At 37.3% G+C, this 25,076-nt stretch overlaps 1 protein-coding gene across 3 annotated transcripts in view; it reads left to right on the top strand.

Moving 5' to 3' along the window:
• Window positions 1-23,419, top strand: part of LOC150086818 (centrosomal protein of 83 kDa-like) — a 173,621-nt gene extending 150,202 nt beyond the window's left edge. For all 3 annotated transcript variants that reach the window (XM_090371589.1, XM_090371588.1, XM_090371590.1), the window contains 2 exons: window positions 14,485-14,683; window positions 23,218-23,419. In XM_090371589.1, the coding sequence (XP_090227715.1) occupies window positions 14,485-14,683; window positions 23,218-23,412 (394 nt within the window). In that variant the 3' untranslated portion in view covers window positions 23,413-23,419. The remainder of the gene's footprint in view (window positions 1-14,484; window positions 14,684-23,217) is intronic.
• Window positions 23,420-25,076: the final 1,657 nt, after the last annotated feature.

Consider the following 25,076-nt stretch of genomic DNA (forward strand, 5'->3'; position numbering starts at 1 on the left):
ATAATATTGTGTTCTCTAAGGGCCCATTCACAATGAAAATTAAATGTAAAAATAACGTAGTAAGTGTTACCATAAAATTAAGTCATACCAACATTCACAATGGGAACATAAACATGACCGTAAACATATTTGGTAACCATGGAAACACAACATGCTCTTCTTTCATACTTCAAAAAATTGATTTTGCATGATATAGCTGAAAGTTTATGGTTATAAATAACCATAAACGAAGCACACATGTTAGGTGTTTTGTATCAGAAAACTTAGAAGTGCAAGCACAGGTGATGGTGGGTTCATCCATTGAACCAGAGGATTCAACAATGGGACTTCCATAACCTCTACGACTGTGTCTTGTTTTAAACCACATAAACAAAATCATACAAGCTTGGAGTTTGCAAACTCATGTTAACGTCTTATGATTAAGTTTAAGGTTACACTTACGTAACCTTAAACTTAATTCCTTGTGAATGGTTTCATTAAATAACACAGGTGCAAGGTTTTATGTTTATGTTATGTTAAATTTTCATTGTGAATGGGCCTTTATTCCCGTACCGTTAATCTTAAAGCGATACTTACATCATTGTTTTAATTGTTGACGGAAATTTAAATAAAGAGAGAAATGTGCACGAACATTTATTAATTTAAATATTCAACCAACAATCAATTCTCTTGTCAACCGTTTTCAACATTTTCACAGCAAAAAATTTGTTACTACCGAGTGAGCATTGACAGGGGCGACAAAATATCGTTACTACAACTCCGCACTGATAGGAGCGGCCAAATATCTCTAGCACGCAGGCGGCTAACAGTCCAAAACCGGCCCTGTACAGGAGTGAGCTCTGGCATTGAGTTGGGGAGCTGAGAGGTTTATGGGCCCCTCATTAATTTCTTCGAGGGCATTTACCCTACACCTCAAACTCTCAAAGACACCCATCAGAATGATGAGTTGGTGCCTAACTTCTTCACAGTCTCTGCACCAGCACACACACAAAGACATCATCCTTGGCTGGATCATGTCCTGTTCTAGACAGGTCTTCAAAAATTTCACATTTCACACATTCTTTTAGACTGTGATGAGTGGGAGAATTGTCCCCTTCAGTTCCCCGCGAGCCACAGCACTCTAGCTATTCTGTGAACGCTGCTTTGCTGCTCTAGTCTGGGTCATGATTCTGTTTAAGTATTATTTAGTTAACAATGAAATTTAATAAGATTAATAAATTTTATTGATAATACTCTACTAATCTAACAGATTTCTAATACACTGTGACATATTTCGCTATATAGTTTTACGTTAAACTTTATGGTATTCCGTATCGTATCTATCAATTGTTATATACGATACGGATATAATTGTTATAACAATGGCAGCAAGTTACGAATGTAAAATCTACAGACACTAAGTATTAACTTTCAAAATTGCTATCTAAATTAAAAATAAACCACGGCGCCTAATTTCTTCACAGTCTCTGCACCTAGCACAGACAAAGCCATTCTTTTTGTGAGATATCAGAATCCTTTTTGTGAGATATAAGACAAGACTGAGTTTTAGAATAATTGAAATCAACTAAGTTGTCTTTGCCCCACTGGAGAATTACCTGGAGATTGGCATTTAAGGAATTGGTAGCGGATATTCGAGAAGTTGAAGCTGATTGAGCAGGGCAAGGTTTCTCAAAATGGAAAGTGGAATGCAATGTGCTATCATCGGCAAAACTATGGATAGGATTTCCAGTCAATGGAAGAAGGTCATTAATATACAAGAGGAAAAGAGTGGGGGAAAGAACTGAACCTTGGGGGACACCAGCATTAGTGGAGAAGTTAGAAGACAGAGAGTCATCTACCGTCACCCTCAGTGAGCGATCAGAGAGAAAACTGGATAACCAATTACAAAAAACAGTTCGCAAACCATAAGATGGAAGCTTGTTTAGAAGACCTTTATGCCAATCATGATCGAAACCCTTTGAGAAGTCAAGAGCAACTGCTTGCGTTTCACCGAACTTTTCCATTGAATTTGTCCATAAATAGGTAACATAAACCAGAATATCACCAGTGGAATCACACTGCCAGAAACTGTCTGGGGATATACTGGCGATCGTTGACCAGATGGAAGGTTTCTAGGTAGTTTAAGAGTTGCTGGTTAATTGATTTCTCCATTACTTTAGAAAGAGTAGAAGTAATTGCAATTGGACGATAATTGGATGGGAGGAATTTTTCACCCTTTTTAGGAACTGGCTGGATATGAGCAAATTTCCAAGCAGAAGGAAAAACACCTTTGGAATAAGAAATTGAAAAAAGGCAACAAAGATCAAGAGTAAGATCAGGAGCACAGGTTTTGAGAACAAGGGGAAAAATACCATCAGGACCTGGAGCTTTCTTAGCATCAAGATTTGTCAAAATCCTTCTGACATCCTTTTGATGGAAGACCACAGGAGGCATTGAATGGAGCATGTTGGGAATGGTGGGAGGTGTTTTACCAAGATCATTAATACATGAGGAGTAGTAGTGGCATGTGATGCAAGAAAGCGAGTGTATGAGTTTATGCAGAATCAGCCAAAAAAAAAAAAAAAATTCACACAACCATTCCCTCTAAATTTTTGTGCAGTTCCTCCTTAAATTTATTTAACCTAACTTCTACAACAACAACAACAACAACAAATGGAAGTTTGTTCCAGCAATTAACCACCCCGCTGGCTAAAGACAAATTTCCGGACATCTATTCTACATCTCTTTCCTTAATTTGAATTTATGCCCCCTTAGGTTCGTAATCTGAACAAGTGGAAGAATCTCATCAGAATTCAGCGTGAACCCATTCAAGGCTTTATACACCTCAATCAGATCACTGCTCAGATGCCTAGTCTCCAGCCACTGCAATTTGCAGAACTTAAGCCTCTCTTGGTAAGAGGATCCCTTCATTCCCCTCACCAACCTTGTTGCCCTTCTCTGTACACGCTCAAATAAATCTACATCCTTCCTAAAATGAGGCTTGCAGACCTGTACGCAGTACCCAAGGTGTGGCCTGACCATTGCCTTATACAGAGGGACAATCACCTCCTTTTTCCTGCTAGCAAAATTCCTATATATCATTGACAAAACCCCATGACCTGCCCTGGCAGCCTGTCTGCATTGCCAGGAAAACTTCATATCTGACTGCACAGTTACTCCCAGGTCTTTTTCATTTTCTTCCACCTTAAGTGTAGTACCACACAGTTGGTACGTTTCTCTGGGGTTACTTCTACCCATATGCAGTACTTTGCATTTGTCAAGGTTAAACTTCAGTTGCCACTTCTCAGCCCATCTGCCCAAATTTTCTAGAACCTGTTGCAGTAGCACACTGCCATTACCAACCCTGCCACCTTTGTATCATCTGCAAACTTCGACACTAAGCCTGATATACCTTCATCAATCAATATCATTGATGGAAGGTATATTGAAGGAATTGGAAGTAAAATGGGATGCTAGCAGGTGAACTTTATTCTTGGCTGAAGTGACAACAGAACCATCTGGTTTTGACAGAGGTGGGAGCAGAGACGGGCAAAAGTTGTGGCCAATAGCTTTTGGCAAGAGATCAGAATGCTCGACTACCATTAGGGCAAGAAATAATTTTTCAGTACTTAACCTGTTCAAAATCTAGTTTGGACTGATTAATGACTGCTTTACAATTGTTGGAGCTGTGATGTAGGCAGTAAATGAAACTGAAGAATTGGAAACAAGCCAATTACAATATGCAACATTCTTCTCTTGAACAGCCTTAGCACATTTATTGGAAAACCATGGTTTAGATAAGGGACGAGATTTTAAAGTGGAGTGTGGGATAAAGGATTCCATTCCTACAAGAATAATTTCACTGACATGATCTGAGGAATCGTTGACCTCAGAAGTTTTTAAACAGTAATCCGACCAAGGAAAAGAAAGCTCGCAGGTCATCCCATTTTGCATTCTTGTAATGCCAAATAACACGAGGTTGGGAATAGCCATGAGATAAAGGCTCCATTGGAGAAGAGACAATCACCAAGTTGTGTGATCTGAGGTGCCTAAAGGACCATTTACTTAGAAGGGTTGTTTGCGAGAAAAGATCAAACGTGTTGGCTGTATGGTTAGGATTGTCCAGTGTTCTTGTAGGTAAATGGCGCCTCCGTCGCCAGGTGGGAAGGAGCAGCAGTGTGTAGCACACGCTTCTTGATTAGCCTGGAGTTTGAGCCCGTCACCACCAAATACGGAAAGGTCAGGGAATGACCACTGCATATCCCAGAGCAATATGGCCTTAGTTGCTAATGCTCCTAAAATCCAAATAAACAAACAAACAATCTTGAAGGTAAATGAACAATCTGTGCACAGTCATTAGTAATTGCAAAAGCCCTGGCATCTCGACCAGCTGGGTCAGTGTGACTAGAAAATGGAAGCCAGCTGGAGTTGTGAACATTAAAATCACAATGCCCCCCAACCCACCCACATACACTCTACTCGGACTCTCTCCTGTCACTGTCTGGCAGAGTAGAGGTAGCAAGATTATACACTAACTGATCTGGAAGCCTCCTAAAGAGTTACCAATAGGTTCGGTCCAGTGTAATAACTAGTGGCCAGCCTGCAAACACCGTTTTAGAGCTGTATCTCGCCATGATGTCCATCATAACCTCAAAAGTCATCAGTCATACTGCATGATGGAAGACAGTATAACACCTGTTATACTGTCTTCCATCTTCTTTCTACGTATGATGGAAGACAGTATAACACCTGTTATACTGTCTTCCATCATACGTAGAAGACACAAAACACCTGTTAGATTCAGATTTATTACTTCTTATAAAAATAGTTATGAACACCTTTCAGGAATAACTTTAGAACAGTTACTTAAGCACATTGTGGGTATTTTACCTAACAACAAAATTATTCTTAATAATTTACCAATAAAATATAAGATATTCAAAAAGTTTGATTTCCATAGTCTCTTTATTAGCATAGATCTGTCTAATTTTAAAACCGTTCTGTTAAAAATTTATCATAAGTATAAACATGTTATTGATTGTAACATCACGTTTTGGAACAATTTGATTTATCTATGTATCTTTAAATAACTATGTTGATGATTAATAGGTATATCAACAGATCAAGGGTACTCCTATGGTTAGGCATTTTCCTTGAATTATAGCAAATTTATATCTTTACTTGTCAGAAATTTCTCTTTTTCAAAATATCCTGTTATTTAGGTATACTGACTATCTCTGCATAATCAGCTATCCAAATTATATTAAGGAATTTGGCCATTTATATCCGTGTGAACTTACTTTAGAAAAAAACCAAACTTAAAAAACACACTAATTACTTGGACCTAAACATAAATATCATTAATGATCATACTTCGGGTGATCTTTATAATAAACAAGGCTCTTTCAACTTTGAAGTTGTTAATTATTCCTATTGGTTTTCCAATCTTTCTAATAGCATTAGTAGAGGCACATGATGCAAGAAAGCAAGCTTATACAGCATCAGCCAAAAAAAAAAAAAAAAAAAAAAAACCCTCCCAATTTCACCCATTCTAATTCTGCCTTGAATTTATTTAAGCTATCAACTTCCATAAAGACAGACGGAAGTTTGTTCCAGCAATCCACTGTAACATCATTACTTCCTAATATGTTAGAATTGCTACCATATGTAATAATTACAATATTACTATTTGCAACCTTAAAAAAATTTTTTTTTCTTAAACTTATCAGCAATTCTTTTTCATTATCTTACTTAAAATATCATTTTTATAAAGCTCTTAATATTATAAAACTATAAAAATGTTTTTTCAAAATTCATTAACTTACTAGAGATTTATCAGTAAAATTATTTGGTTTTGTGCATTTTATTGTTATATTTCACACATTTCTGGCCTCAGCATTACTACAAGGTACTGGTCTAATTTACTCACTTTTTGGCTTAGTTTTTAACTTTATTTCAAAAAGATTTATTTTGAAAGATTTATTTCAGATTCATAATACTTACACATTATGTCTACTTCAATCTATGTTGTCCCACATTATATCTGCTTCATTATTTCTCACTGTCTGTTTCACTGTTATTCTTTTGATCTATATATATCACTATATATCTAATTTTTTCTTCTAGGCTTGTACATTATGTACGTAGCTCACTTTGTATAGTTTGACTACAATTCATTTGCATTTCTCTCGTTTTCTTTTTGTGTTGCTTTCATGTTTTTCATACTGCCAGATGGCACAATATATATACAGGGTGATTCACTACTAGTGCGACAAACTTGCAGGTGTAGGGGGCACAAAGACTAATCAGAATCACATTGCAGGGTCCGAAATGCCTTCGTCATGCGGTAGAGGACGTTGAATGGGAGGTCGCGTGAACAGCGATCCCGCTGTAAGTCAGCATTTGTGAACCGGTTCCCGAGGCAGTAGGATGGACGAGTATTTAAACTAAACGTTGAACTGGCTGGGCTGCGGACTGTAACGGGTACGCCGCTCTGCGCTTGTACCAGGAACATTTCCCGCACAGGCATGCTCCCCGTCATACGATTTTCGCATGTGTGCACAGGTTACGTGAGACTGGTTGTTTCACGAGAGGTACCATGAATCGAGAGCGAACGATGAGGACACTAGACAATGAGGAGAATGTCCTACGTCTTGCAGAAGGCAATCCGAGTACTCGAGTGATAGGCCAACGATTGGGTATTTCCCAATCCACTGTATGGAGAATACTGTCAACAAACCAAATGAGTTCATACCAACTGCAACGCGTCCAATCATTGGAGCCTGCGGATTATCCACTCCGGAGGACTTTTGCTACTTGGTTTCTTCAACAGAAACGGTTCGCAAATGCTAACTTCCAGCGGGATTGCTGTTCACGCAACCTCCCATTCAACGTCCTCTACTGCATGACGAAGGCATTTCGGACCCTTCAATGCTATGTGATTCCGATTCGTCTTTGTGTCCCCTACACCTCCTGCAAGTTTGTCGCACTGGTGGAATCACCCTGTATTTCATTTACTCTCTGAAATTTCTAGAGTATGGTAAAAAATTTGTCACAAGGTGCCACTATAATATAATCTTATATTTAGACTTCATTTGTGCACTGTTTTAGTATGGTTTTTGTATTCAGCAGTTTAACCCGTCATTCAGTCAATTTTTGTAAAATCACTGTTTTATATAACCTCTCTGCAATATACCTCATCTAAAGATGGCCATAAATATCAACTTAAGGTTTACCTGAAGTTGATATTTACAGCTCTTCTTTCTTAAGTATTGGTCTAAAACATTTCCTCTTCAGTTATTTGGCTACTTAGCTATATGTTTGAATCTATTTACTCGGGCCATTTCTTCTATAGTGCTTTGCACCTTTTCACTCTACCATTGATACTTTTTATTTATGTAACTTATTCTTCTCCGTAAGCCACTATATGTAATATTGTTGTTTACTTTAACTATCATTGCTATATGTATTTTCTGATACCATTTCACTTATTTCCATTTCTATTCTTTGGCTCCTTATTTATAGCCTAGATATTTAACATCACAGTCATACTTGTTTTTTTTTTTTCAGGTTTATATTTTCATCTCATTACTTTATTTGCAATTAGGCTAAACATGTTATTCACTCTTCAGAATTTCTAAATAATGGTTAAAAATTTATTTCTAGGTGCCACTATTATTTAATATTTATATTTCATTTTATTTTGTTTTTACTGAAAGCTGTTGTTTATAACTTTCTGTCTGTATAATCTCATTGGTCAAAATTTTTTTTTCAGTTATTATTGGTCTACATTGCTATATTTCTAATATCTCTATATATTCAAGTACTGATTCTATATCCACATAGGGAATCAGTGACTCAAGAACCACTCTGTGTTCTTCCATTTAACCATCCCTTTATAGTAGGCTACTCACTTTTTTTTTCAAATTTCTTTACTTTTAACTAGTATTAGGCTAAAATGTTGTCTCTAGAGATTTCAGTTATTATTATTATTCCAGTTTTAATTTCACAACTTCATTGTGTTGACTGTAAAGTTCACAAGCCATTTTCTAAAAAAAAAAAGAAAAGTCCCCTTTTAATTCTAGTAATTTCTATTTCACGTCTTCCATTATTTTGGTAACTAAATTTTATTCTCATTTATGTTTATTCTTTTTATCCATTGGCTTGTTTACATCAGAAATGAAGACGGGATGTTGCTATTTTGTGTTTGTTGCCACACACATCCTCATTTGATCAATTTTTACTTAATTATGTGTTTTTATTATGCATATTTTATTAGTTATCTTTACTATCTAATCTCTCTTTTAAGTTTTTCTCTTCTAATTCCCCCCCTTAATCACTTTTTGTCCTTACTCTGCTTAAGTATAGCATTTGTGCTTTGGACCGCACTAGACTACCACCCCATTTTTGTACTTTTTTTATTTCTACATTAACGTTCTTGTTATTCTATTTAATATATACAAAGGGTACTAGGAAAGTTTTGCAGTACAGCTTTGTTTATTTAATTTTTTCAAAGTAATTTCCCCTACATTCAATACACCTCTCCATCCTCCGAAACCAATCTTTAAACCAGTTCTGCCAAGTTTCACTAGGGAGTAAAGCACACTCGTTGTCCCAAGCCCGTAGAAGGTCCTCATCACTGGAAAACCGCCTCCCTTTTAGCTTCATTTTCACATGCGGGAACAGTGCAAAGTCGCAGGGAGCAAGGTCTGGACTGTAGGGAGGGTGCTCGAGAAGTTTCAATCCTGTCGTGGTCAAATAGTCGGTGTAGGCTTTGCCGCGGTGAGCTGGAGCATTTTCGTGATGGAGGTACCAGGTGTCCATTCTTGACTTTGGCCGCAGGTTCTTCATAGATCCAATGACTTTAGGCAGGCATTGTTCAGTATACCACTTAGCTGTGACTGTCTTCTGCGTGTCCACGTTCCACAATTCCACTCGATTTGAAAAATACAGCTATCATTTTCTTCTTTACAGATCGGGATTTTCTGACAATTACGGGTGTGTCGTCATCATCAAAGACCCAAACTTTGTTTTGAGCCTTGGTCGGCAGATCGTAATAGTACAGCCAAGTCTCGTCACCTGTCACGATGTTGTTCAAATACCGAGATTGTCCCTTATCAAACTTTTTTAACATCTCCCGGCACCAAGTCACACGTCGTGTCATCTGCTCTTCAGTCAGTTGATGCGGCACCCAGAGAGAACAAAGTTTCTTCACGTGCAAATGATCTTGCAGAATCGAACGAATTGCTGGTGCATTTAGGCCCAAAGTATCCTCTATCTGTTGGTAGGTCACTCGCCTGTTTTCGTCAAGCATTTTCCTCACAGCAGTAACGTTTTCCTCCGTAACTGACATTTGTGGCCTTCCCGGCCTCTCAGAATCCTCCAGAGTGAAATTTCCCCTTTGGAATTCTCTATACCACCTGAATATCATTGTACGATGTGGACAATCATCATCTAGTGCAAGAGTCATTTCTTCTAAGCACTGGTCTATGGTTAAACCACGCACGAAATTATACCGCAAAACTGTCCTTATCTCATTTCGTGACCACGATGCCATCGCAAGCACTTTACACTCTCACTACTAATGAATAACTGAGCCCATCGACTTGCCGCGGCGGCTACTATGCACGTATGAACATGTCTCAACATGCAGCTTCCTGTGATTCATTGTTGCGTCATATTGCAAAACTTTCCTAGTACCCTTTGTATATAATATAATACCAGTGGGTTAAAACCAGGAGAAATAGTGAAAAACTAAAAATAGGTTGGATATGGCAAATGTACCAGAGTGCACAAAGCAGCAGCAAAGAATGTAGATATGTATAAATGTGAAGCTCGAAGTGAAAGTTACACAAATGCTAAAAGCCAAGAGGAAAAAGATAGCAGAAATATGAGAAAATGCATGCTAAATTTAAAACTAGAAGTATGGCAGCATGTGTAACGAACAAAGACTGTCTAAAGATATAAAACAGAAGTAGCTGTAATTTAAAAAATATCATCATGCAAAGCAGCAGATAGCCAATTCTTAAATTTATATAAAATATAATACCAGTGGGTTAAAACCAGGAGAAAAAGTGGAAAAATAAAAATAAGCTGGATATAGCGAATGCACCAGAGCATGCAAAGGATGCCGATGTATATATACATGTAAACATGAAGCTGGAAGTGTAAGTTACACAAATGCCAAAAGCCAAGAGGAAAAAGATAACAGAATGAGAAAATGCATGCTAAATTTAAGACTAAAAAGTAGGTAGAGATATGGCAGGACATGTAACAAAAACAAGACTATCTAAAGATTTAAAACAGAAGTGGCTGTAATAGGGACTACCTTGTCCATAATAATGTGTTATACTACTTTCCCTTTTTCGGTCTTATTTTCTTAAATTTCTTCTTTTTACAGTTATGGGCAAGTATAGAAATGCAGTTTGATGCATGGTCAGGTGTAGCCCCCTGGTGAAATATCAAGTTTTACTTTATATTTATAAACGTAAGAACATTTATAAATAATGGTCTTATTTTTTCACATAGTGCACTTATACACAACAAAATTGTGAGTCCTTTTTGCTTTTAAAACCATGGCATTTAGACCTTTTTAAAAGCAATGATTTTGTGGGAAAAGCATGATAAAAAAGTGATGTTTCATCTACATTGAAAATATTACTTCACTGATAGTTTTCAGTCAAATCCATTAATTTTGAGATCCAATCCTGAATTGTGTTTGGATTATTTGACACACTTTCACCACAAACCCTTTTGAATACAATATTGTTTCTATTACAAAACTTTTCAAGTCACCTGTTACTGTAAAATTATCATGGTTTAGTTCTTCAGCAAAACGCTTTGCTTTCCTCTTTTTAATATTGGCCCATTCATTGGCAGATTTCTTGCACAAGCGCTGTCGAACCACAAACGAGTCAAATCGTTGATCTCCTTGAAGGTTTGATGTTGAGTCCCTCTGAATATTTCTTCTGGCTTCAAACCATTTCTTATTTTTCAAAGTGGCCTGTATCTGTCTTGCAGCAGTGACATTTTTCAGCCAGTCTTCTCTGAGACATTTCTCTTTCCACTTTGATTTCTGTTTGTAATTCTAAAATGTGCACTTTGCTGTTTGATAACAAGTGGCTTAGCCAAAACTGATGTGTCAGTTTTGGCTGAGTCAACAAAGTGCACATATAAATTGTGGCATGAATACTGTTTTTATTACTTTTACTTATGCTAGCCTAGAGCTTAGCCAAAATTGACACAAGTGAACTAGAGCAGGTCACTTGTAAATTGCAGGATAAACAACAAGGTCTTGTCCCCTAATTGTAAACTGTGGCAAGATTTTTTTTTTTTTTTTTTTTTTAATGCAACAAATTACAGTAGTAGTAGTGGAATGTGATGCAAGAAAGCAAATGTATGAGCTTATGCAGCATCAGCCAAAAAAAAAAAAAAAAAAATCACACCATTCCCTCCAAATGCCTGTCCAGGTCCTCCTTAAATTTATTCAACCTATCAACTTCCACAACGACGGATGGAAGTTTGTTCCAGCAATTAACCACCCGCTGGCTAAAGGAAAATTTCCGCACATCTATTCTACATCTGTCTTTTCTTAATTTGAATTTATGCCCCCTTAGATTCGTAATCTGAACAAGTGGAAGGATCCCATCATAATTCAGCGTGCTCAACCCATTCAAGGCCTTATATACCTCAATCAGATCACCACGCAGGTGCCTAGTCTCCAGCCACTGCAATGTGCAGAACTTAAGCCTCTCTTGGTAAGAGGATCCCTTCATCCCCCTCACCAATCTAGTTGCCCTTCTCTGTACACGCTCAAGTAAATCTACATCCTTCCTAAAATGAGGCCTCCAGACCTGTACGCAGTACTCAAGCCGTGGCCTGACCATTGCCTTATACAGAGGGATAATCACCTCCTTTTCCCTGCTAGCAAAATTCCTATATATCATTGACAAAACCCCATGACCTGCCCTGGCAACCTGTCTGCATTGCTCAGAAAACTTCATATCTGCCTGCACAATTACTCCCAGGTCTTTTTCATTTTCTACGGCCTTAAGTGTAGTACCACACAGTTGGTACGTTTCTCTGGGGTTACTTCTACCCATATGTAGTACTTTGCATTTGTCAAGGTTAAACTTCAGTTGCCACTTCTTAGCCCATCTGCCCAAATTATCTAGATCCTGTTGCAGTAGCACACTGCCATTAACAACCCTGCCAACCTTTGTATTATCTGCAAACTTCGACATTAAGCCTGATATACCTTCATCAATATCATTGATAAATATACAAAACAACAGTGGACGTAACACCGAACCCTGAGGGACTCCACTAATAACATTAGTCCAAGAAGAGCAGCACCCATTGATTACCACCCTCTGTCTTCTAGCACTTAACCATCCTTTTATCCATTGTAGCAACTTACCCTTAATACCATTCTGCTCCAGTTTGTACAATAGTCTTCCATGCGCAACAGTGTCAAAAGCTTTCCTGAAATCCAAATATATGATATCAAAATTATTTTTTGCATCCAGTTCCTTTGTAACCACATCATAATATCCTATCAAATTTGTCAGACAAGACTTTCCCTTAACAAACCCATGCTGTGTCTGAATTATTGCTGCAGTCTTGTCTAGATGATCCTGCAATGCATCTTTAACCAGTGACATCATTTTTTTTACCTGGAACAGAAGTTAAACTAAATGGTCTGTAATTACTCGTGTCACCCTTCGATCCCCCTTTGTGAATTGGGGATACATTTACACATCTCCAGTCTGTGGGACCCTCCCCTGAGTTCAAGGATGCTCTCATAATTATGGCTAAGGGTTTGCTTAGTTGCTTTGCCGTCTCCTTTAATATAACTGGATAGATCCCATCCACCCCAGGTGCTTTTCTTACGTTTAACTTCAACAATTTCTCTTCCACTTTGCTCTCGGTTATTACAAAATCATTAAGTATCTTGCTACAATTTGATAACCTTCTGCCATTTTCAAACCTTAATAATTCCTCACGTGTGAATGCAGATGCAAAATACTCATTCAGTTTGTTTGCTATCTGAGCAGGATCATCAACAGTCGAACCATCGATGTCAAGTGGACCGATCAGATTCATCCCCTTCCTTTTAGAGTTTATATAAGTAAAGAAATCCTTGCTGTTTTTCTTAGCATCTTTTGCCAAGGATTTCTCGTAATCTGCCTTCGCCTGCCGAACCTCCTTTGTGACCTGATTACAGATTAACTTATATCTGCCATATGCTTCTGAGTCGCTTGATAATTTATATGCATCCCATGCATTTTTTTCTCTGTTACGAGTCTCATTAGTTCATTTGACAACCATTTAGGCCTAAACCTTGAACAATATTTCTTAATAGGTATGAACCTTTTAGTAGCTTCCACGATTAATTCCTTGAATGCTTCCCACTTAGAATTTACTGTTGGTAACATCGTCAGTTGATCCCACTGTACAGAATTTAAAAACTGTTGGAGACCACTGTACTCGCCTTTATGGAAGCAAAAACCCTTTCCTTTACCCCTGATAGTAGTTAAATCTTTAAGTAAATCCCACGTCAGTACACTGTGATCACTGCCACCTAGTGGTGGCAGTGATGTTTTATCTGCAAATTCCTAATACATGAATGATCACTGCTGATAACCAGATCAAGAGTATTACTTTCTCTGTTTGCCTCTCGAACATGCTGCTGTAAAAAACAATCATCCAATAAATCCACAAAAGTCTGACTAGTGTGTGAGTGCCCAACCCACAAGTTCCAGTCAATATCTGGGAAGTTAAAATCCCTCATTATAAGACATTCCGATTTACTAGCCCACTATTTATCTGTACAATTGTTCATTGTACTCATTCAAGTCATTAGGCCTATAACACACTCCTACTCTTATTTTTGCTTTCGCAGTGCTGTCACACCAAACTGACTCAACAGGGCACTGTTCATCTATATCAACTGGTTGCACTTCTTTGATTTTATGTTTTTCTTTATTAACTGCATAACACCTCCTTCCTTCCTATCCTGTCTATCCTTTCTGTACACATTGTACTCCCCAAATTCCAGTTCAGCATTCCTTATATCTGTGTGACACCACGTCTCTGATATCCCAACAATATCCGCCTTTGATGTCTTGACCAACACTTCGTTATGATGTTTCGTTCCCTTTAGTCTAATACTGTAGACGTATACTCAAATTTAAAGATGACATAAATAAGGACAATCTAAATTATTTTCCTCATTGATATTTGGTTATTTTTTGCCAATTGGTTGTGAGAATAGTGGTTGCAAAGAGAGGGTGTTAGGTACTTGATGGTTGACTTAAAGACAACTAGCATGAATATAGTATCTCTTAAACCACTACATCAAATTTTGGTCACCTATAGAGGTTTTGTTGAATTTTACTGTATATGTGGTATTTTTGGTACCATTAAATGATATCATTAAAACTTTGTGTAAATATTCTACATAATAAAATTATGTAAGTTTATATATATTAATTAATTCTACAGGAAAAATATACCCCCAGAAGTTCATGCACAGTTGAAAAAACAACTTCTGGATCTTCGTAGAAAACATGAAGAATTTCACAATGTTATGGCTGTTACTCTTGCAAATATTCCAAACAGTAATCTTGAAATTGGGAATGTTTTCTCGAGCTCTGTTTTGCCTTCTCTGAATGAATTACCATTAAGACCCACGATTAAAAAGGTATGTGTACAAAAATTATTTTAGCGATCAGTTTTGGCCTAATGTAGCTTTCAAATAATTTATTTGTAAAATAATATTCAAGGATATTGTAGGTCATCGTGTTTGATTGGGTTCCTTTCATATGTTTTTTGTAAGTCAAAAATTTCCAGATAGCAAGTGATGTGCATTTTTTTTTTTTTTTTTTTTTTTTTTAATACATAAAACAAATGAGAAAAGCATGTTTAAGATTTCATGCATTTCTAGCCTCAGCATTACTCTAAGGTACCAGTCTAAATTACTCACTTTTTGGCTTAGTTTGTAACTTTATTAATAACATATTTCATATACATTCACTCAAAGCAACTAGCTTTTTACTAGACTGGCAACGTGGTCAGAAGTTGTAAGTCCCACTCAAGCTTTTGGCTACCACTGTGTCCAAGAATTATAAGATCATGAGATTACCAGATAAGTAAAAAAATTACTCTCTAAATTATGGTGAAATATTTTCTTTACAGGGTGATTTTTTTTTTTATTCATTAAACCATAATTAGTTGCTATATATATTTTTTCTAATTCCTGCGGATTTAGCTATATACTTAGGATTGGTTGGCAACGTTGGAACTATCAATTTTGTCCTAATCGTTACAGTGGTCAACCACAGTATTCAGTAGAAATTTTGAGATTAAACTATCTGGTATTAAACTATTTTTTTGTTGGTGCATTACATAAATCAAACTCTGTACATTTACGTAATGCACCAATACAAAATACCATTTTGCATTTAGTTCTTGATTACCCGAATTTCCCATAATGTTTAATTGTAATAAGTAGCTAAGGATTTTGCAATCTCCAGCAGAATCATTGAGGTTTTCAAGCTTGGTGCCACAACATTCAACTAATAGGAAAGGCTGCTGGTGCAGATTTGGCCACTTCTGAAAGAAACTGAACCATCCATGCTGCCGCTTGTTAAAATTTTTCTAATCACTTAGAAAGTGATTTTGCAAGTAAATCAGCACTAGTAGCATAAGCTTCAGTGTAGATGTATCATCTAATTTTAATTCTAACCTGTGGCATTTATACTGCCTTCTACTCAGAGGAATTTTTGCATGCTTGCTAGTTGCATCGAAATGTGCATTTAATGATGGGAAATATAAACTGCAAAATGTAGAACTTATCTTACAAGTAATGCTCCTGCTTTTAATGCTCTTTCCTTTTTTTTTTTTTTTGATCCCATGTTAAAAACTTTTAACATTTAGGGAATTCCCATTTAAAAATGCTCCTGAGAAAGTTTTTGACTTGCATAAACAAGCTTCATAACCTGCAATAAAAAAATCAGCATTATCTACCAAAATATGGTGATTCCGCTTATAACACTATTCCAATTATAATGCTATAATGGGAGTTTATTGTACATAGCTTTCAGCAAAACTGGGTTTGCTACTTATTGCAGCAATATAATATTGTAGAGGTATTGTGTTATGAGCTGCCTTGGTATTGCACTACTCTAAATGTAAATCACGTATACAGAGAAATTGGTTAGTACCCAAACTATGATTTCAACCCTGATTGCATTGTGAACATCTAAACAATCCTGGGATGGGAGATGTAGTAGATGAAGATGTGCTTAAGGCTAGGGCTATCACAATGTTGCTGGTTCACCTAAAACTCTATACCAACCAAGGCTAGGGCAAAAGCTTCAAACTATAAAAATTCATTGTACGGGTTAGGCATACCCTCTTTCTGTACAGTGCTTTGAACAAACTCTGTTTGCCATTTCATGCACCAAGTTCAACATTCTGGAGCCACTTGGCTGAGAGTTGCTTTGATTGTGCACTACTCAAAATAAAAAGCACTCCTCGTGTACAGAAAAAGGTATGTCTGACATGCAACATGTACTTTTTGTAGCTTGTACTTTGGCCCCGTATTTTATCACAGGAGTTTTTATGTGTATTTTGAAGTATCATGAAATTTTCCATTGTATTTGTGGGAAATACATTTTATCAAAAGAACAAATCCATGCTGATGACACACTTAAATCTAGGGCAAAAGGCTCAAGCTGTGAAAGTACTTTGCCATGAGTTATTGTGGTATAGCACTACTTCAATTGAGAAATATAGTGCTTTTTATTTAAAGTTTGTTACTGCCCAGAGATGGGGCCATAAGTTAAGTAGACAGTCTGGGACAAAAGGCTCAAGCTATAAAAAGTCATTGTATATGTCGAGCATAAAACTCTTTCTGTACATAGCAATCCTAGAATTGAATACCTACAAATAGCTACAGCTTTATTGCCAAATACTAATATAATAGTCTGTGCCAATGTCAACTGCCAGTCAACCTTATGGCATAGTTGTGCAGAAGACAGAGTAGGCACCCATAATGGCCAAATTCTTACAGAATATATTGCTACCTCTACATTTCAGGTATTAAATCAACCACACAACCTGCCTACTTTTAGTAGTACCATGTAGTAGAGTGATACTGATGTCACTCTTGCCACAAATGTTAGCACACAAATTTTCAAACTGGTGTTTCCAGCCTGATAAGTCAGATCACAGTGCAATAACTTAAGTGCACAGATAGCTCAGAATTCTCTACAGGTATGAGAAGATAGAATATCTTCATTGACCTCACAGCAGCTGAGCTGCAGAAACAGGGAAATAAGTGGTCTAAATCAAATAACAATTATAGCCCAGATGTTCCTACAATGACTACTCAGGAGAAGGGTACACCAAGCAACGAGACATTTCCAGAGGGCTAGAACATCTTAGCCCTGAAGTTGATGCCCTGAGAGATACCTATAGGACTCTCAGGAACCAGTATACTTCCATCATAAGAGAAAAGAAAAAGGAATCCTGGCCAGAACTTCCAGAAATGCTGACCCATGGGGAGTATGTACAGAATAGTGACCAACAAGCTGCAAAGAGGAAATGTAAAACCAGATGAAACCCCAACCCTGTGTTGGGCAGTGTGTTAACAACATACACTGATGAGCCAAAATATTATGACCACCTACCTAATATGATGTTGGTCCTTCGCATGAAGCCAAAACAGCTTGTAACTGGCAAGGGAAGGACATTACACGATTTTTAAATGTGTCTTGTGGTATCTGGTACCAACACAACCAGCAGATCCTGTACGGTCCATGGTTGAGATGCTACAGATCAGAGTTGCTGTTCCAACACAAACCACAGATGCTCGATGGGATTGATGGCTGGGGCCCTTGCAGGCCAGGGCAATACCTGGAAGTCTTCATGTTCCACGAACCAATCTCAAACAATCTAGGTGGTGTGGCATGGCGCATCCTGCTGAAAGACAGCACCACCAGAGGGGTAGACTGTTGCCATGAAAGGGTGTATCTGGTCAGCAATGATGTTTAGGTAGGTGGTAGACTTCAGAGTGCACAGATGACTATCCAGCAGAACATTGCTGCCACTGGTTTGTTTTCGTCCCACGGTGCATCCAGGCACCAACACTTCCCCAGGTAAATGACGCACACGTACGTGGCTGTCCATGTGGTGTAACAGGAAACATGATTCCTTGGACCAGATGACCTTCTTCCAATCACTCAAAGTCCAGTTTCGATGCTCGCATGCCCATCGTAGGCACTATCGCCAGTACACAGCCCCATTTTATACAGGGTTCGATATACTGTGTGTTGTGATGCATTACTTCCGCCACAAGCATTCCAATTACCAGCAAGTTGCACCACACTCGCCCTTCTGTTGCCATGTAACATCTTGGAGAGCCTTCACTCACCTCTAGCATTAATGAGCCGGGGTCATCCAACATAGTATCTAATACACCGATTCATAGGTCCCATGAACCACCAGCGGTTCATGGGTTTTCCCACCTCAGATCATTTTCGGTAGGTATTAACCATGGCTGACCGTAGTTCACCTGCAGTTGCTTCGATTTGCATAACAACTTGCTGGTCATAATGTTTTGGGTCATCGGTGTGTTAGATACTATTATCCAGATTGAGGCTGGGGATTATTCCCCTACTCAGAGTAACATAATAAGAATACGCACTTTCATCCTTGTCCATGAGGAGGCATACTAGGGACTGCTTTTTAACTGAAACTACCAGGCAAGCCCCAAGGTGTTTAGAGAAAGGAAGCAGAGATTGGGGATTGGAATTGAAGGGAAAGTTGGATAGAAGATAAGAAATAGACATCCCCTGAAACAGAAGACAAAGTAAAAAAAAAAAAAAAAAAATACAAAGTAGTATTATTGGAGAAGGGGAATAGAGATAGAAAGAAAAAGGCACCCCCTAGAACAGTGATTCTCAGCAGGGATGAAAAAAAATCATGGCTATTACAATGGTTTGTAGCTCTCCAAAGCTCATCCCTACCCAACATCTTATTTCTTAATATTTCTCTCATTGGGTTTTCTTTTTCCCTGAAGACAACTGATTTTTAACATATAGGTATGTTATGTTAGGAGTGATTTAATTCAATTGCCTAAGTGCTTTCAGAGGTAATATCTCCACAATCCTTGGAGTTTGTGCAGTTTATTTATTTATTCTTTTCTTTCATTGGTCAATATGAGTCATGGATGGGATAAAGAAATGTTTGTCTATTGTTTCTACTTTCTAAGCAACAATTAGTATTGATTTATTGTGGAAGTGGTTTATTTTTGATCTACAGTGCTTTTGTGAGTGACATGGGCTGTGAGAGTTAAATAAAAATAGTTTACATTTTGTTATTCAACCCATCATCAGTCATATCAAGTGCTGAAAAGAAAAAGTGTCAACAGTCTCTGGATGAATAACTAGCTTATGGTCTTATTGACAGCCTATGTGTAATATTCCTTTTTCAAATCATTTAATACACTTCAATAAAGTCACTTAGCAAATATGATCACCTTTTCAGAAAATTTTGAACAGAAGTAAGATGGCTTTCTAAAGGATGGTTATCTAGATTTGTCAGTCTTTTTTGATACGATAATTTTTTTTTAGAAAGCGAAGGAGACAGATTTAGCCAACACAAAAACAACACCGGGTTGTTTTTGTGTTGGTTGTTTTTGTGTTTACCAATATTATATGGCTTAGGTTTATCATCAGGGGCAATGAATTACAGTGATAGACTGCAAACGCATATTAAAAGCCTTCACTGAAAATATTTGAAAGCAATTTAACGATATGCAAGAGTTTTGAGATCAATGAATCTCACCAAGAATGATCTTAAGAATTATTCAGATTGTTTGTGTACTTTGAAAGGTGAAATGTAAATTAGATTTTCAGATTTATTTTCTTTTGAATTGAAGCCATGGATGTTAGATCCCTTTTGATGTGTATCGGGTCTGCTAGCGAAGAAATTCAAGAAATCGTTGAATTAAAATGTATTGAAGAAGGTGGAATCACTGAGTTGTGGAGATCAAAAACAACTACACTTCTTTATCCAACAATGTCATCTGAAATGGCCAAAATACTTTTGTTTTCCAACGTTTTAGTTCAGTAAATAATATATTTACAATGGAAAGAAACAGAATTGATATGTTCAAGAGAAGACAGAATTAAACTTACATCATACCAAACAATGAACTTTTAACTAAGAAGCTTCAAGCTCAGGGATCCCATTTTAAAATAATTAAAAAAAGGTTGAGAAACACTGCCCTAGAAGAACAAGTAATATAGACTAGTGAACAGATACTTAATATTAGATTAAGACCAAATATCAACCAACCTTAAACAATATGTACTTTTTGTCTAGCTTTAAACCATCTTACAACATGAGTGGGGAGACGTTAACTATCCAATTCTATTTCCTGTATTCTAACATTAGGAAAACAGCAAACAAGAAAATCCTATCTAGACAAAAACTAAGTCAAAGCTTAAGCCCATTACAATTCACTACTTGCATTGAGTTAACAACACCCACCCAAAACAACAGCAAGAAACAGTAAAACAAAATTAGAATACATTTCCACAACCAAAATCATTCCAGCCCCTCCCAACTTAGGAGGAGAACCAAGGACAATTTAAAGTCTCTCCACTTTAAGAAAGTGAATCTAGAACAATTTCCAAAAGGGCATCTGCCATTTACATAACATACTGGCCACAAAATCAGCTATTTATAAATAAGCATCCAGAAAACAATATATACGAGAGGGTATCAAAAAGTTCGAACCCTGACCTAGATAAAACACGAGTAGGAAGATGCCATTTTTAATAAGTTGTCTACATATTTCAATAACTAATGTATGAAATTTCATTCCCGTAGGTGATCATACACCAGAGGTGAAGCCCAGAATCTGAGGAAGGATGCTAGGGTTGACAAAATGGAGTATCGAGCAGTGATCAAGTTCCTGCATTTACAGGGCATTGAAGGGAAATGAAAGCTGTGTATGGACAGAATTGTCCATCCTATGACAGTGGAAACAGGAGTTCCAGTGCATGCACTGGAATTCTTGTGCAAGTGTCTTTGACGAGCCAAGAGAAGGAAGGCCATTGAGACAGTTGCAAAGGTAGAGCAGCTGGTGCTGAGTGACAATTCATTTCACTGCAAATGCAGTTGGAATTAGTTATCGGTCTATCCACAGCATTTTACATGACCATCTGCACAATGGGTTCCAAGATTGCTAACGCAATGTTTTCACCAACTGTTGGATTTGTGTAATGCGAATGTTGAGAACTTTTTCGATCGGTTCGTAACGAATGCTGGGCGTACTAGTATGATCCAGAGACTAAAGACATGTCAAAGCAGTGGAAGCACATCTCCTCCCACCTCTCAAAAAGGTAAAGACCACTCCATTTGCAAAGGTGTTGTCGTCCTGTTTTAAAACAGAAAAGGGGTTATCCTGACACATTACCTACCTCGTGGGTCCACACTTACTGAGGAAGGTGTAACTACTGCAGCACCCACCCTATTCTCCTAACACAGCACCATCAGACTACTTCTTGTTTCAAGAAATGAAGAAAACTGTTAAGTGGACACTGCTTTGATTCATCTCAGGAAGTCATCAATGTAATGGAATCATGGTTTCAGGCAAAACATACGGACTTCTATGATCAAGGTATTAAACAACTGATCCATAGATGTGAGAAATGTTACTATACATGGAGAGCACAATGAAAAGGATTTTAAAGTTCATGCATAGTTACCTTTGTAGGTAAGGGTACAAACTTTTTGATATCCCTCATACCTTATAACACCACTACAAATCACTATAACAATTAAACAATGCCATATCACTGTGTAGCCAACACATTAACTCCACAATGTCTATCCTCTAAATTCAGAGGGAGACCAGAATAACTTCAAGAATGTATATACATTTTACAGCCAATCACCAACTCTACATTTCAAGAGATTATCCTGCCAAGCAAATAAAAAACAGGGGAAAATTATATGTTGGCAATTTTAATAGACTTTTCTGGGGCATTTGACTCACTCTGGTGGTATAGTTTTCTTAAAGGCTCCACCGTACAAATGTCCCATAAAACCTCTATCAGGTAAAAAAACAGCTACCTTAAAGACAGAAGTGTACAAGGTTCCAGGAGTTGACATGCCCTGTGAATAAAGATTGCCTGAGGGGCTTAATCCTTTGCCCTTTCTTCTGGAAAATTGTTCTAGATGAATTTCTGGCCTTGGATCTGGGCACACATGCTCAGGATATCACTGGAAAAAAACAAATCTATACTTTTGAAAGGAAATCTAAGAAGACTCCCCCCTCAAATTAAAATTAATGGAATCAGAACTAAAATACCTAGGCGTTGTTTTTGACTCAAAATTTTGCTGAGTATGCCAAATGTCCCCATTTGGATGAACAACTTAACCCACACTAACACTCAATAACCTACATCAATCTGGCCTTTACAGAGTTTTGTATTCTTCACATTGCTTGATGTGGAGTTGGGGAAAAACCCCAGAGCCACATTACAAATAACACTATACACATAGTTATGAGCAAACTTAGTTTGCTAATTCACATCAATGCACTAAGTAACAAACCCAGTAGAGAAAGAGACTTTGCCCAAATGTACAATAACTTTTCCTTATATATATCTACTTTACTACCTGCCCACCAGTAAAACTCCAGAGCTGAAACCCAGCTTCTCCTTTGCAAAACCAAGGCAGCTTGCACTGAAGTGCATCTGCAATATGAGACTGAAGCACTAAGTAGCAAACCCAATTTGCTCATATGTACAGAAAGCAGCTGTGCCCAACATCTGCATTCAAAGGTAGGCAAGCTTCAAATACCAATTAAAATTAGAATTTGGCCAGTGATAAAAGATTCTGACTCCTAGATTTCAAAATCAATCAATTTGTAATTTACTGTTTTGCTCTGGTTGTATTGATGTAACTATGAAATGTAAAGAATTTTATGATTTTTGAAATGCATTGTTTAGTTTTGCTAATCTTGATGGTTTTATTACTGTAATTAAGGAAGAGTCAGTGCTGTATACCATTATGCATACAGCTAGTGTGAGAAGTCTGCCTGATAGCACAATGCTGTTAGGCAGATTTCACTTATGACCAAGAAACCCTGGAGTACCACTTTTTTTTTTTTAACATCTGTGAAAGTTCCTGACTCAATTTTTCTATTTAAAATAGGATACTCAAAATGGAGTTGACTTTAAGAACCTAAAAGTAAGATTGGATCAATTAGAAAAACAGCAGCAGCATCAGTTGAAGGAACTTGGACATCTCACTAGCAAGAAGAGTCACAAATCAAGATCTAGATCCAAACTAAAAAGAGATGAATTTGAGATTCCAAGCAGCAGCAGCAGTGATGCTAACACTTTATAATGTTCTTAAACTTTTCTTTTTTACTGGACTGGAATTTGTACATTATATTTTTAACAAAATGGATTTTATACACATGTATTTTTAATAAAACTATTTGAATATTATATTCTTTTGCAGGGTTATTTTTGAAACTCAGAAACAAAATTATAAATGCAAACTTTTTCATTAATGGTTGCAACTTGTGAAGAAAATAAGCCATTGCAGAATTTCAGTATAACACAATTTAGACCATTGTTTCCCAACTCTAATATATGAAAGTGGTCCATGGGACTTGAAAATAAACATGCCTTGACCATGCACCTACTCCATTGGCCCATGCAGATCTTGGAAACAGCCTGTGTTCATCATGCCCATCACTGAGGCAAGTACCATACAACTGCTGCTTTATCCATTATCTACCCACTCGTGGAATACCTTAACTACATTACTCTGTGATGTAGGTAAGGTATTAAGAAACTTCAAAGTTTCTGTAATACTGATACCCAATGTCTTGTTTTTTTTTTAAATCTGTCAGATCACATCCCTTGCTCATGTTAATCAAGTACTTTGTATGGACTGCATGCACTGAACAGTCATAATGATCACCTTCCACAGCTTTAAATTACACTTACTGTTTAACAGTTACTCTATATATTAGAAACACTAAAAAAAAAAATCAACATTCTAAGCACTTTAAAAATTGAAATTAATTTAAATTTAACATTTTTTAAATTGTTGCAATATAATATTTAAAAAAAAAATACACAAATTACAAAGTTACATTGGAATTTGCAGTTTTTTTTACTTTTGAAAAGCGGCACACCTGTGTGTGTAATACTGAATATCAAGGGCCAAGTAATGACAATTTATAGCTTTTTATGGAACCTAGGTGAAACACTGCTTCTAGAGGGATGGGATACACTTACACAGAAAGGGTGCAATATTTGCTGATGTTTTCGAGACAGTCTTAGGTGGGTCAGAAAACTTCTAGCTTGGGGGATACACAGGCTAATAGATTAACAGTAGCTGCAAGAAGAGGTGAAAGTGATTCTTGCACTGCTTCTACTGGAATGAGCAGCAGCCTGGAAAGAAAGACACTGGGCGTTTTAAGAACTGCTGGGAGATATCATGAAACAAGTAAATACATCGGCTGTGTTAAGGTAACTAAGAGCAGGTGCATGTACCTGCTCTAATGCTAGTAGTAGTACAGTAAATAAATTAAGCGTTGGTCAAGATAGCCAAGGTGGATGTTGGGATATCAGGACAGTGGTGTCACACATATAAAGAATGCATAATTTGGGGGGAGTAAAATGGGTACAGAAAGGAGAGGCAGAGGGGGGTTATGCTGTTAGTTAACAAACACAAAATCTAAGTCAGTGCATCCAGCTGACATGCGTGGACAGTGCAATGTTGAATCATTTTGGTGTGACAAGTGCTGGGTACACAAAAATGAGTCCGAGTTGTCTCATAGGCCCAATGACCCTGATTAGTACAATGAACAACTATACAGAGAAATTGAGTGGGCCAATAAATCAAAATCTTATAATGGGGGATTTTAATTTTCCAGATATTGACTGGAACTCGTGGGTTCATTACTTGCACACTAGCAAGACTTTTGTGGATGACTGTTTTCTACAGCAGCATGTTCGACAGGCAACCAGAAAGAGTAATACTACTGATCTGAT

Source organism: Mastigoproctus giganteus, chromosome 4, assembly GCF_048544385.1.
Source record: "Mastigoproctus giganteus isolate SK-2022 chromosome 4, ASM4854438v1, whole genome shotgun sequence".
Classification (NCBI taxonomy): Eukaryota; Metazoa; Arthropoda; class Arachnida; order Uropygi; family Thelyphonidae; genus Mastigoproctus; species Mastigoproctus giganteus.